This window comes from Amaranthus tricolor, chromosome 2, assembly GCF_026212465.1.
Source record: "Amaranthus tricolor cultivar Red isolate AtriRed21 chromosome 2, ASM2621246v1, whole genome shotgun sequence".
NCBI lineage: Eukaryota > Viridiplantae > Streptophyta > Magnoliopsida > Caryophyllales > Amaranthaceae > Amaranthus > Amaranthus tricolor.
Window position 1 is genome coordinate 38,028,309 of NC_080048.1, and position 14,607 is coordinate 38,042,915.

The 14,607-nt window shown below is 35.9% G+C and overlaps 2 protein-coding genes across 2 annotated transcripts; both read left to right on the plus strand.

The window, feature by feature from the left end:
- The first annotated feature begins 1,019 nt into the window (after positions 1 to 1,019).
- LOC130806803 (40S ribosomal protein S24-1-like) lies at positions 1,020 to 3,322 on the plus strand. The gene is made up of 5 exons (XM_057672005.1): positions 1,020 to 1,205; positions 1,300 to 1,341; positions 2,555 to 2,725; positions 2,852 to 2,938; positions 3,046 to 3,322. Exons 1-5 carry the CDS (start codon positions 1,134 to 1,136, stop codon positions 3,076 to 3,078), a joined length of 405 nt encoding a protein of 134 aa, XP_057527988.1. The 5' UTR covers positions 1,020 to 1,133; the 3' UTR covers positions 3,079 to 3,322.
- Positions 3,323 to 5,059: 1,737 nt separating this feature from the next.
- LOC130805904 (uncharacterized) lies at positions 5,060 to 7,676 on the plus strand. Its single transcript, XM_057670739.1, has 6 exons — positions 5,060 to 5,239; positions 5,338 to 5,364; positions 5,456 to 5,518; positions 7,108 to 7,186; positions 7,278 to 7,323; positions 7,445 to 7,676. The coding sequence occupies exons 1-6, from the start codon at positions 5,198 to 5,200 to the stop codon at positions 7,452 to 7,454; spliced, it is 267 nt and encodes an 88-aa protein (XP_057526722.1). The 5' UTR covers positions 5,060 to 5,197; the 3' UTR covers positions 7,455 to 7,676.
- The last annotated feature ends 6,931 nt before the right edge of the window (positions 7,677 to 14,607 follow it).

Genomic DNA, 14,607 nt, shown 5'->3' on the forward strand with positions numbered 1-14,607 from the left:
TCAAATTGTGAAACATAATCATATTTAGGTAGAAATTTATCTCAAAATTGATCACAAATAGGTCAAAATTGAAATTTTTTATGTTAATTGATCTGTTTAAAGTTTACTTTAAGTTGAAATTGATACCTTTAAGGTCAAAATTAATACCTTTAAGATTAAAATTGAACAATGCCCAGAAAATGGAAAAAACGAAAGAAAGCATGTGAGGTTGATACACGCGCGAATTAGACATATTCAAATTGACAGTCTCATTATGAGGCCGTCTCGTCCAAGACCAGCTGTTAAATTTTTGGGAAATTATGAGGCCGTCTCGTTTAAGACAGCTATAAAATTTTTGGGGTCGGATTACATTTCAACAACCGTAAGTTCACGCGCTTGTATTAAATGGACAATACACCTACTAAAGAAAATTTGAATAAAATAAGATTATTTAACCACTTAATTCAAAAAATAAGCTTCGTGAAAACTTAATTCCCAAAATAAGCCTTCGTACATCCAAACCTAGCTTTGGAGTAAATCGCTGTTACTAACAGCGAAAGACAAAATAAATAAATAAAAGCCATAAGCCGCTGTTACTAACAGCGACTTAGGGAGTTGACCAGTCAACTCTTTAAGTCGCTGTTAGTAACAACGACTTTAAGGTTAACTGGTCAACTCCTTAATCTCATAGGTTGGAATGAGGAAGTAACTGAGAACTAGAAACTTAAAACGCATTAAGTCGCTGTTACTAACAGCGACTTAAAAAAAATTAATAAATAATAATTTTTATTCTAAGTCGCTGTTAGTAACAGCGACTCACTCCAAGGCTAGATTTGGATGTTCGGACGCTTATTTTGAAAATTATATTTTCATGAAGCTTATTTTTTAAAATAAGTTGTTAAAAAATCTTATTTTATTCAAATTTTCCCACTAAACAGCCCCAAATTAACAAATGTAGCGTCATGGGGCGAAGTACTTGGCCCGAAAAGCCCAATTAAAACTCTAAAAACCTATAAAGCACACCAGATATATAAACCCTAATTTCATCCCCAAATTCCTTTTACTCGGCGTGAACGGACGAACCCTTTTCGAGTTTATAGCAGCATTCTCAGCCACACCATTTGGGTGTTCATTGCTTAGAGAAGATATTATCAATGGCGGACAAGGCAGTTACTATCAGGACCCGCAAATTCATGACTAATCGTCTGCTTTCCAGGAAACAATTCGTCAGTTCTCTTATTTGTTTTCAAATATTCTTCTATAGAATTTTATTTTCTCCCTCTAAGTTAGGTGTTGTTGTTATCTTTTGATGTGTTTCAGATCATTGATGTTCTTCATCCTGGCCGTGCTAATGTCTCTAAGGTATTTAAGATAAATCTTACTACTTTATCAGATGATTATCATATTTTTCGCTGCTTTGAATGATATTGTTGATGCCGATATAAATGTCGTTTGTTTTTCCTTTTGTGCATTTTTCTTTTGTGAATATTTGTTCTGAAAACAATTATATCATTTACTCTAATTGCTTAGATCTTCATGCGGAAATTCAGACATTATATTCTTATGTTTTTTTGAGTCATTGGCGAATTAAGGATACTAGTATAACTTTGGCCAAACAATCACCTTTACATATATGCTGATATCGTTTTATAGTGTTATATATTACTTAGCTCAATTTTAATATGGTTTTCAATCAAATGACTTGGGCCATGGCCTAGTCAAGCATGAGTTGAGGCTTCCTTGTTTTGAGTTGTAGTTGATTGATTTTCTAATATTTTATGATTTTTAGGTTTTATACGATTGAATGTGGTGTATAATGTATTGCACTTCATAATATCATGTTTAAGGTCTACTAGATAAGAATTTTGGAGATGTCTGAGAACATTACAAGTTTACTTTCATAACAGTACTGTGATATACTTCCTTTGATGCATAAAGTATAATACAGGATACCTATAACATGTTAATTATGGGCTTCATTTTAGTGTCATTTTACTTGACTTGGATTATTGAATTAATCACGCTAATAGTATGCTTATCCAAATTCACTGTTTCTTTCTTTACCAGAATTAGGTGTTCGCCTGAGTTGCTGTTTATGTATTTGGCTGACTTTTGATAACCAAATCTTTGCTTAAATTTCTTTGATGTCATTGCAAAACAGTATTGTTAGTTAAGTTGTCCTTGTTTTTGAAGGTTCATAGCTAACTTTTGATAACCTATGATTGCTGCCCATGTCTTATTTTAATTTATTTTGTTGCCATTGTAAACAATCTTCTTAGGTGGATTAGGCCCTATCATTGCTGATTTCATGTTTCTTTGTTCATGGAATTCATATTAAGGGTTTTAGTCACTTTTAATGGTGTTTCGGTTATGTTGTATTGCTGAAGTTTATGTTTTTGGTGGTTATGCTACATTGATGGTTTTTGGGAATGATTTTCTTCTCCTTTTTATTGTTATATCTGGTAGTGTCGTTTGCTGTATGTTTTCTTTTCTTGTTTTTTTTTTTTTTTTTTAATTATTATTATTATTATTATTATTATTATTATTATCTTACCATCTACATTTCTTTAAAAAGGCAGAATTGAAAGACAAACTAGCTGGCATGTATGATGTGAAGGACCCAAACTCTATCTTTGTCTTCAAATTCCGTACACATTTCGGAGGAGGCAAATCAACCGGTTTTGGATTGATTTATGATTCAGTTGATAGTGCGAAGAAATACGAGCCCAAATATAGGCTCATCAGGGTAATTATATTGATTCCTCTTAGCATAGTTTCTTTGTTTACTATGATTTCTGGTGGTATGCTCCTTGTTTGCACTCACACATCTTTCAACCCCCTCTTATTTCCCTTTTTATTGTCGTTGGTACAGAATGGATTGGCAACCAAAGTTGAAAAATCTAGAAAACAAATGAAAGAAAGAAAGAACCGTGCTAAAAAGATTCGTGGTATTAAGAAGGTAAGAAGATACTTGTATTGTTCTGTTAACACTGATCGCTTCTGTTTAAGAAAATACGCGTTGATATCAGTGTGAATTCTAACATTTCCTATGTGTTTCTTTGCCAGACCAAGGCTGCTGAAGCTGGAAAGAAGAAATGAAGAGTTGTTGAGGTTGAGATTGCGGTATATGTTAGTCACCTTAGCCCCATTTTGGCTCATCTTCCCTTTGAAGTGTGCTTATATTCCTCTTTTGTTTTTGTTCCTTGTTCACCCAGACTAGTGATAGTGACTTTATAGTTAATGCTTTGAGACGGCTGGTGCGGGAATATGTTCTAATATTTGATCAAATGTTTATGGAACTTCTGATAGATGATTGCTTATGTAAAACTAATTTTTGCGACGATTTTGGGTGTTTTTATTGGCCTGTGAATGATTATGTTGCGTATGATTGTGAAGAAAAGAAAGGTTTAAATGAAGCAATGATTGGCGTGTGATTGGGAGATAAATGTATATATTGTTCTACACATTATCCTTGCACTTTTATATATGACGAATTTCAAGTTTGATTTAAGCGAACACAAATTTGATGACAATGAAAGTCAACTGACATCCCTTTTTTGAAAAAAAGCAATAAGTAGAGTTAGATGAGTTGGGGAAGGTTGTGATTGATGGCATAATGAAGTCAAGGAAGGACAACAATTAATGGAGGATGCTAATAAAAAGGAGGTTATTATTGAAATTGAGCCAATGAAGGAGTTTCTCTTGCGAGAGATCCTCTTAAAACAATGAACCCAAACATTGATAATTGAGCCAATAAAGGAGTATTAATTGTGTTATTTAATTTATACATGGGCGTTTTACGGTTGAGACAGTTGCGTTTGGTGGCTTTCTCGAGGTTAGGATTACCCCGTTAGGGTTAGGTAAAGGCTTTTGAGTGGTATTTACTTTGGGTTTGTGTGTAATAGTTCGGGTTTTGTTGGTTTATGCTTTGTCTTGGATTGTAAAGTTCAAATCATGGTAGGCTTAGTGTAAATATTGCAATTATTTAATTTACTCCATTACTATATTTGATTTCAATAGTTTTTAATTTTTTTCACAAATTTTACATGAAACGGTTTTATGGTAAAGTCGTCTTTATTAGGCTGATCCATGTATACTTACGATATTAAAGTGATCATTTATAATTTTAAAGTGATCGATTAGAAAAATGAGCTAATTACATGAGTCCGTGTCATGGTGAGACAATCTCATACAAGACTTGCTAATTTTTTATTTTTTTATTTTTTTAATCAAATATGCTTATTTTGCACACTATGAGGAAAGACTGTCTCAGAGTGAGACAAAACACAAATGGGTTGATCCATTTTAATTTAGTGGGTTTTTTTGTTGTTTTTTGTGGTTGTGGTTGGAATTAATTTTGACATAAAAGTAGCCAATTTAACCCTTAAAGTGATCAATTTAACTTAAAGTATATAACCTTAAATGAATCAATGATTACCTTTAAAAGTCATCAATTTGACCTAATAGTGATCAATTATGACCTTTAAGTGACTATTTTCAAGTATATAAACTTAGATAAATCAATTATGACCTTAGAATGAACAACTATAACAAAATAACTAATATTAAAGAGGTCCATTATAATCTTAAAGAGATCAGTTATAATTTTGAAGTGTCAATTTTGACTTTCAAGTAATAAATTATAAACGACCAGTTATAACTTATCATTAAGGCATTATTTATGTCTTTAAAGGTATTAATTTGATCCTAAATTGATCAATTTAGTGATCATAAATTGTAGTAATTTTTTTTAAAAATTAGAATTTTTTTAAGAAGTTAAAAATTAGGCATATTTGACTATTCTGGTATGACTTATGAGCGGTGTAGCGGTAAAGTGGTCTCTTATAAAAGTTAATGTACTCTCTTTGTTTCTTTTCAAACTTTCAATTTGATTTTTAGACAATATTCATCATTTACTCTTAATTTATAATTTATTTTTAATCAATAAATTAAAATACAGTCACATAAAATCTTACTTAATTCGTCTCAATATAACAATTATTAATATTTAATTTTTATAATTTTTAATTGTATACCATTAGACATAAGAAAGGTAATATTGTGTTGGCAAACTTGCCAAAACAAAATGGGACACTATTGTTTGATCAACAAGCCGACTAATTGAATACAACAGACTGGTCTCCCGCAATCCGGAGGTTCGAACTTTGAGGCTAGGGTTTTAGCAGGAGACAACAATTCGAAGCAAGCAGCAGCGAAAATGGCGAGCACAAAAGTTCAGAGGATTATGACCCAACCAATTGTATACTCATCGCTTCTTTATTTCAATGGCAATGTTATTTTCCCCTATTTTTCTTCTCTTACGCTTTAACTCTTTTTTTCCTTGTTTACAATTTCTAGAACCTGATCTTCAGGTTTCTTCAAAGCGTAAGTCTCAATCTCAATGCTACATCAATTTGAATTATTCATGGCTTTATATTTCTTTTGATTTATTTTCTGTTTTCATTTTTTATTGCAGAAAGCTCGTATACAGATATGGCTTTTTGAGCAGAAGGATTTGCGGATTGAAGGCCGAATAATTGTAAGATATTTATTCGTAGTCATCAAAATTTTCGAAGTCTATTAATTTTTTTTCTTTCATGGAGAACATTCACTATGTTAAGTTCTAATTAGAGTTGTATTGTGTTTGATGAGTGGTTTTGTTGCAAACACAAATGCAAATGACTACGTACTTTTTGAAAACATTTATTGTTCTTGAAATAACAGTACTTTAGAACAAAACTATTGTAAGGAGAATAAGAAGAATTCCAAAAGTTATTTTCTTCTTCGAATGCCTTTTGTTTCTTCTTAAAAAAACAGCGGTTTTTCGAACTTCATATTCAAGTAAATTTGAGTTTCAAGATTTACTTCTTTTTCAAACAAAAAAACATTAGTTAATTACCGAACTCAACAAGGAGGCGTACCGGACGCACAAGGCGTGAAGCACATCGAGGTACTCAAGGGGCACGACTCTTGTAGTGGGCTTTGCCTCACCTAGTCAAGGCATTTTCAGCTGAGCCTGACCTCAAGGCGCAAATCGAGGCAGGCTTTTAAAAACTAAGGTCATAGCTAGTCGTGTAGATCCTTTGGGTCGCTGAGCATGTTAGTCTTTTGTATGGAATAGAAGTAGGCTTAGATAAATGTAAATGGAAGTAGTTTAGGTTTTAATTCAAAAAGTATGCATGGAATAATGCACACATAAAAATCCAATTTGAAGTCTAGGCGAGACGCGGGGTTTGCTTGGGCCAAGATGTTGAATTCAAAAAATCATATAAATTACAATTTTTTAGTTGGAGCTTTTTGCCAATAGGCACCATGGAGGGCTTGAAGCGCATGTCACGACTCTTGCACCATTTTGCGCTTTGCGCCACATACTTTTTACAACTAAGATTAAGGTTGCTTTGGTTGTTTTTAGGTTGAAACTAAGCCTGAAGTAGAAGAGATGTAAATAATTTTGTTGGATTGATTTGGTTAATTTTTAGAATTATAAGGAAAACCTTTTTCAGAAGTTGTGCTAATTAGTTACAACTTTCTAACCCTGAGCCCTGAGGGGGGTAGCCCAACTGGTTGAGTTCTGCGATTTTATCCTAAAGGTGACATGTTTGCGTCCTCAGGGCCACGTTGATCAATTTTTGGACTTTGGTTGGCTCATTGGATGCAAAATACTGGAGATGACAACTTTGTTAGTAGAGTTTTAATTTGGTCAAGTTTAATGAGTATGGTCTTGTCTAGTTTTCTGTTTTGAAAGATTCTTGTATCAACGATCTACCATCTCAACTCAAAAGTGAGCCAACAATTTGAAAACATTTTGGGGACAAGTTGGATTATTGATTTATTTTGAGGTTGGTTTTATTGGCAACTCAGTGAAATAGTTTGGAAAAAACCTGTATTGAGGATATGCTCTTGAGTTTTCTACTTTTGTATCTTAAAGGCAATTGTCTAGTTGGTTGCTTGGACTCTTTTTTTGCTTTAAGTACACGTGTTGCATACTCAGAACTCACGTGGGTATGGTGCTTGCCACATAATGTTTTTCGTAAAAGCTATCTGTTTTTCACGTCTGATGTTTGTGTTTTGCGTTTTTCATTTTTTTCCGCTACTGTCCATCTTTATTATTATTTACGTCTTCTTTAGGGCTTTGATGAGTACATGAATTTGGTATTAGACGATGCTGAAGAGTTGAATGTTAAGAAGAAGACCAAAAAGTCACTTGGTAAATCTATCTGCTCAAGCACATTCCTTTGTTGTGTTCTACTTGTTGATTTTTATTGCAACTATAAATCATTGTATTACCTTTTTGATAGGGCGGATCCTTCTCAAAGGAGACAATATTACTCTGATGATGAATACGTAAGTGAAATCTTGTTTTCCTTTTGCTTGATTTTCATTGTCTCGTACTTTTGCTTCTTACCTTGTTGTCTTGTTATCCCTCCTGTATATTTTACTGCTTACAATTGTTATGTATGAGCAGGGCTAAATGAGGCCCAGGCGGATTATGTACCTGTCCTGCGGTCCTGGTATTATCGGTCTGTAAGCCGCTGCAAATTGTGCTCTTAAGTACTAGTTTCTTTCGGTAAATTTGCGGATTTATGTTGTATCAACTCCTCCCCCTCCGGGTTTAGTTAAATTGTAGGCTCATGACTTTTGAATTTTTGTTGTGTATTTTTTCTATTGGCAATATTCATCTTAGCTATGTTAGAATAGAGGATGCTGGATATCGGATATTTCGGATTGGATAATTTTTTTACCGTTCCTTTTCCTGGTACGAGTTTCCTTCATATTCCCCTGAGCTATACCTACAACAGAAGAATTTCTAAGCCCTTGTTTTGAACACTTTTACCAACATCAAACAGCCACCAACAAGCCCATCACGCTACCACTGCCGTCTTCCATCGCCAATCACCCAATCCAAACTCGCAACCACATAACCATCTCAACGATTGAATAACCATTCTTAACTAGGGATAACAAGAATTTATAGAAAGAAATGGAATCAAGGGAGGATGAACTCTTCCTTCTATAAATTGCGGCGTCAAAGATTGTTTTTGCCTTTTTGGCCTAGAATTTTGATGGCCGAATTTGATTTATAGAAAGAGATTTGGAATCGAGTGATGTTAATGATGACGAAGATGATCTTAAAACCAATGAAGTTTTAGGATTTCTTGAATGCTTTTCTTTTGAACGCAGAGTTTGGTGCTCTCGTTTTGATACGTGCGAGAGGGACGAGAGCGAATCGATCTTTCTTTAAATTGTCTTTCTCAATTTGCGTCATCCATGACGAACCAGGCAACAGTAAATTTTCGCGGTAGAATTTTATTTTAACTGACGCTCATCGAGTAATGCTAATGATAACGATAACGAAGACGGTATAAAAGCGTTAAGAGAGTTTGGTGCTCTCGTTTTGATGCCGGGGTAAAACAGAGGAGAGGGAATTGATCCTTCTAAAATTCTCTTTCTCAATTTCTGCCATACGTGACGATCCATTAATGCTCTATTATTTTAAGCTGTGACTGACTTACTTTTTCAATTTTTTGTCATTCTAATCTTCAATCTTTCTTTGTTTTCAAATGACTGTGATGAGATATGTTTCTAAAATAAGAATATCCATTTATGCTTGGAGTGAACATTATAAACAAAAGGAGAATTTCACGTGTTCATCCTATGTTTTTGGTTTTTTGATATATATATATATATATATATATATATATATATATATAGTCGATTCAAATACACAAAAGTTAAACGTTAACGCTCACGACGCTCATCTACCCTATCCAACTGAGTTGGTCTCCTACGCCTCCTACGTTAGAAAGAGTCGTTCGGGTGTCGCTCTGGCAGTGGAGGGGACTGGTACTGTGATGATTGTGATGGCCCAGCCTACGAGGTCCCTGCAATGTCAACGGGGTATGAATGGTCCATCTCCTCCAAATGATAGTCATAAGCAGGAGATCAGATGAGAGTTGGGCGGTAGTCGTTGAGGACTCAGCAGGTACTTCTGGTATGAAGTGCTGGAACTGCGAGCCGACGAGCATGCCATGCGCAATCTCCCTCACCGGCTTCTCGTGGTTGTACCGCATCACTGCTGTTGCACCTTGTGCCTGCAATTAATATTTAGTTAATGTAACATTATATTATTTAATCGGCATCTTAATCATATAAATGCAAATGAAGACTTACAAATTGGGTCATCGTAGGCGCAACAGGTGCGTAATGTGTTGCTGCGAAGATGGCACGTGATGTCATCCATCATGCGTGATAGAGAGGAACCGCGGCATGTATTTTGGTGTAATAGGTACGCCATGAACATCGATCGGCGCACCTTGTGCCAGCAGCTCCTGTCTACCATCCAGTTTGCCGCACCCTGATTTTTGCGCATAATCTGGTGCAGCTGTGGTTCAGTGTCACAAGGCGGTGGAATGTCCTATACCAACACATATTGGCGCAGTACGCGCTCTGGTAGATGTACTTCGACAATGTCGAAGCATATGAGTGGCACAGAAGCCCTTCACACACCTGAATGAATCCCCGAGTGTTCGGGTATAGCTGCGTAGGCTTCCGCAGGGTTTGGGTCCCACAAAAACTAAAATACATGTTATGAAAATGTAAGTGATATGTTAATTAAATTAACTGATGTTAATGAGTACTGAAATATTTACCTGGTTGGGTCGTAGCAGGTCTAACTGATCTCGGTAGAATCTGAGACCGGGGTGTCGGTGTGCTTGTGCGTCCGGCGTGCAAAATTCCACTATGAACCGTACGCAACATCTGGTGGGGGTTGTGGTGGAGGAGCAGTATCACCACGACCAACGGTTTCGTAAGGTTGGCCGATAAGAATATGCTCCCACGCCCACAGTTAAACATTGAAAATGTAATTAGTATGTAATTCAACTACACCGAATTAGAGTTAAATATTTATTTTATTACCTGTAATATGAATATTGGCCCCGCAATCTCCTTGACGTTCTTTTGGGAAGCACCACATAGCCTCCTATACAGGTATCCAAGGGCTGCGGAGCCCCAGCTATACTCGTTGATGCGCTCCCACGGGTCGTCAAGTAAAGTTATGTAAGGAGCTGTATTTGGTTGTTTGTTTTATCGGCAAACAACACAGCTCCTATCAAGTATAAGAGGTACGCCAAGGCGTACCTCGAAATGGTGCCTTCATCAGCATCTTCGGGGAGATGCGAGAAGGTCTGAACTGACCACGTGCAGCGCAAACCGCTCCCCCTGATGACTTCTGGTGGAGGGCGCTCTCCCAATATGCGATGCACCATGTCACGCCAGCCTGATAGCTGGCGTTCGGCTGTACACACGGCATGTCCCTCGATGGGAAGCCGCGTTAATAAGGCTACATCAAGCAATGTGATGGTAGCCTCACCTAGAGGTAGATGAAATGTATGCGTCTCCTAACGCAATCTCTCGACCAGTGCTGTGATAATGGCATGGTCAACTCTGCCGTATGCAACGAGGTGAAAGTCGTAGAACCTCGCTAGCTCTAAGTACGGGATGGTCCTATCATCGATCACCCATGGAACGGAATCTGGATGCCTGGTGCCTAGCATTTCTGCATTGGACACCTATGAATATCGACATATAAATAAGTTACTTGTATGTTAGCATTAGTAAAATGCAAATCACAACTATCGTACACCTAACCTGGGCATCCTAAAGAGGTGTACTTCTGTGCTCTTGCTGCATAGTCAAGACACTAGGATCTAGGGGTCCTGGAACTGCTGGATCCATCTCCTCTACTGCAGTGTTCGCAGTAGCTTTAGTTAATATTACTATTATGTAATTATGTATAATATATATAACATATTACCTTGAGTTACAGATTATCATTCGAGTATAATATATATAACATATTACCTTGAGTTACATGTTCTAGTGTTGTGACCTTCGCTCCCACAACGACGACAATTAGATCGTTTCTTTCTACCCTCATCCATTTCATTGGCAATTCTCCTAGACTTAGGCCTCCCTTTACCCTGAATTTGATCGGGATCATGTCTAAATTCAAAGCCTGTGTATTGCGGCCATGACCTATTACCGATCATTGACATAAAGTAATATTCATATGTACTTGCATAACTTTGAGATGTATAGCACGGATCCACGAACCTCTCATATGAAAGCTGTCGTTTGATGCAAACAACAAGTATATGTGAACAAGGAAGGTGATATATCTCAAGTTTATTACATGTGCACTTCATTTGATTCAAGTCTACATGTTGAACCTTGGACGATCCTCTAGTTCCCCTCCCAGTCTTAACTTCAAATACACCACTTCTATAATCAAATGCGATTATGTCATGGAAATTTGCCTTCTCAATATTTCTATTGATAATCCTAGTGGCATGCGCTGTGTACATGTGTCCTCCAAGTAACCATGCGCTAGCACGTTCACGTCTTTGAACAAAGTAGTCGTTTACCCGATAGAAGGTGAATTCAACAAGTGTTGTCAAAGGTAAGAAACGTACACCCTTCATCACATAGTTGAAAACTTCAGCTAAGTTCGTGTTAGTAACGCCATACCTATGACATCCATCATGACACAACGACCACTTAGACATATCACTCACGTCATCAATCCAGAAAATTGTCTCTCGTTTTGCAGTCGCAATTGCCTTTAAACCTTTAATTACCTTAACTTGTTGCCTTTGCTCAACTGTTTTACCAAATAACTTCTTCAACTGAACATTACCCATAGCATGATTGAAGTTGCTAAGCAAATGGCGTAAGCAAAACCTATGATAAGCATTAGGTGGTTGCCACTCCGGCTCTTCCATGGTTGCTAAAATACCCGCGTGTCTATCAGAAATAACGCATAAACCCATCCTCTGTGTGATATGCTTACGAATACAAGCCATGAACCACGACCATGCACTTATATTCTCCTTCTCTACCAAGGCAAATGCTAATGGAAAGATTCCCTTATCACCATCTTGGGCAATGGCAGTCAATAAGTTATGATGATATTTACCATACAAGTGTGTGCCGTCAATGGCGATAAGAGGTTTACAACAATTAAAGCCTTCAATGCAAGGTTTAAAGGCCCAAAAGACACATTGGAAGGTCCATATATTAGGTCTCACATATATACCCCTGTCATTGTCCTCCTTAAAATACCACTCAAGTACTAACCCCGGATTGGAATGTTGCAAAGCTTCTAAAGAGCGTGGAAGGAGTGAGTAAGAACCTTCCCAGGTCCCGTAAATGGACAACAAGGCTTGTTGCTTTGCACACCACGCTCGCTTATAATTCACATCCACACCAAAATAATCTTTAACCATCTTCCGTACGACAAATACCTTAATGGATGGGTCTTTAGCAATACAATTTCTAATGATATTGTTTATGACAGAAGATGTCAGGTGAATGTGTCCAGCCGAAACAGTGTCACTACCCAATACACAAGAAACATGCTTACCCTTATAGGTAACAATACCCCATGAAGATAAATAAGAATCAAACGTAGCCCTAAGTTTCCACGAACAACCCCGCTTGCACTTCAAGGTAAGGATAGTTTCGTTCGAGGTCTCCATTATGTACTCCACATTTCTGCGAATATGATACACTCTAATAGCTTCCAAAAACGATTCCTTGCTATCAAACATCATACCCTTCTCAAACTCCCCGTCTTCGGTGTATGTGGTATCACAAGCCCAAGTCCTCCATGAGTTGTCTTCCTCATACTCGTTTAAAGGTGGACAGAGGGCATAAGGTGTAGGAGGAATGATTATAGGAATGTTGCCTAGGGTCATGTCATTTGCTAGCGCATCCTCATCGACATCTAAATCGTCCTCAAAAGTATCGTCAATGAACTCACTACTCTCATTTCCATCATCCTAAGGTCCCATTTCAGCAGTTTCCCCTAAGTTAACCACTGAATCAATTGGAACTTGATTCGTAGGGGGTTGAGAAAAAGTACAAAATGCAGAAGGAACAAAAGGATATACAGTTTCCTGAGTTGATATAGGCATAGGGGTAGGAGTAAGATTAGAAGCAACTACATTCCCTAAGGGTACTTCTTCTACGTATAACTCCGAAGAGGGAATTTGGGTGGGCTTTGAATGCTCTCACATAGCATCTATTATCATCCTCAACAGGAAAGGCAAAAAATTCTCCACTCATGTCATATTTAAAGCTTATATTTACGGTACTTCTAGTAGGGTCTAATCCAATCTTAGAACATGTAAAACGTTTAAAGTGGTTCAAATCCATGTTCGAATTGCAAGCAAACAACTTATGTCAACCCCCAACCCAATGAATTTTGCCACTACTTTCTCGAATACAACCATTCTAAAAACACGCTATAGTTATGCGAAATAATGTCATTTTCTACATTACTACAAAGAAAATCAATATCATCATCAACTTCATGCCCATACAAGTACATTATATTCATTTGATTATAATCTTTTTTGGTCTAAAAATTATTAAAATCCATAATATAACTAAGTTCATACATAAAAAATTGAAATAATAAATCAATTCATAAGTTCATAAATAATATTTCTAATACCAACATCAACGTCAACATCAACAATTCCAATAATATTATCAACATTGAATTCAACCAATTCAACAACATAACTTCAAAAAACAATATAAAGCTATAAAAACAATTAAAAATTACCTTCAATACTTATGGATGAATAAGAATAGTCTTGATTTAACAACTAGTAACCTACATTGAAAAAATAAGCAAATTTGATTATAACCCTAAAAAATTACATATACACCAAAAAAACACAAACAAGTTTACCTTTGAGCAAGTTAGAGTATCCCACACTAATTTTGAAGTGCCAAATTGAAAGAGGATTGCAAGAATTAATGGAATGAATCAATGGTTTTAGAGGGAGAATGTCGAGTGTGAAGGTAAGGTTTTGAGAATTAAGAAAAAATGGGAAAAATAGAAACTGATCAGCATATTTGTGTAGCAGGTTTGTTCGCAGTTAGTAACTGCGAACAGCCAAACAGGACAAAAAGCTGTTCACAGTTACTAACTGCGAACAACTATTTTATCCTATTTGGCTGTTCGCAGTTAGTAACTGCGAACAACTTCAAACCACAGATTTGAGATTTTCATGCTTACTTTTGGAATTTTTTTAAAACTTAGTTTATTTTGTTAATATTTTTAATTTTTTGGCTTATAGGTTTCAAATTTTCTAAAAAGTGTCGACCAAACTTCGTTTGAAGTTGATTTTTGCACAAAATATTTATGTACTATTAAGATCATTGAAATCAGTTGTAATTGCCCCTTGGAAATATTTTTTACCGACACAGAATATAAAAGGTACAATGCCAAGCCTTTTACAACCCGTTTGATCATCGGTACTAAATGATAGTAATGAGAATGAAAAAATAGTGTAATTTGAAACATATCTTGACAATTTTAATAGTTATTATGCTTGTTCTTCTTTAATCATTTTATTTTCTTCACAAAATTAATTCTAATGCATTATCATTTAAAAAAGTGGTATTAGCTTGTAAGGAAAAATTGTAAACAAAAAATTTTTTATGATCAAAGTTTTATTATCATGTGAATGATATAATACATTTTATGAAAATTTATATTATAAGTCATTTTCATTACTATCTCTTAGTATTAACAATCAAATAGACCGTCAA

What these genes read in the sequence shown, in the direction of transcription:
- LOC130806803 (XM_057672005.1), top strand. Translation starts at nt 1,134, where the DNA reads ATGGCGGACAAGGCAGTTACTATCAGGACCCGCAAATTCATGACTAAT. An exon ending in GCCGTGCTAATGTCTCTAAG is followed by an intron (nt 1,342 to 2,554) that starts GTATTTAAGATA and finishes TTCTTTAAAAAG; the next exon opens with GCAGAATTGAAAGACAAACT. An exon ending in AGATTCGTGGTATTAAGAAG is followed by an intron (nt 2,939 to 3,045) that starts GTAAGAAGATAC and finishes TTTCTTTGCCAG; the next exon opens with ACCAAGGCTGCTGAAGCTGG.
- LOC130805904 (XM_057670739.1), top strand. Translation starts at nt 5,198, where the DNA reads ATGGCGAGCACAAAAGTTCAGAGGATTATGACCCAACCAATT. An exon ending in GGATTATGACCCAACCAATT is followed by an intron (nt 5,240 to 5,337) that starts GTATACTCATCG and finishes TACAATTTCTAG; the next exon opens with AACCTGATCTTCAGGTTTCT. An exon ending in GAAGACCAAAAAGTCACTTG is followed by an intron (nt 7,187 to 7,277) that starts GTAAATCTATCT and finishes CCTTTTTGATAG; the next exon opens with GGCGGATCCTTCTCAAAGGA.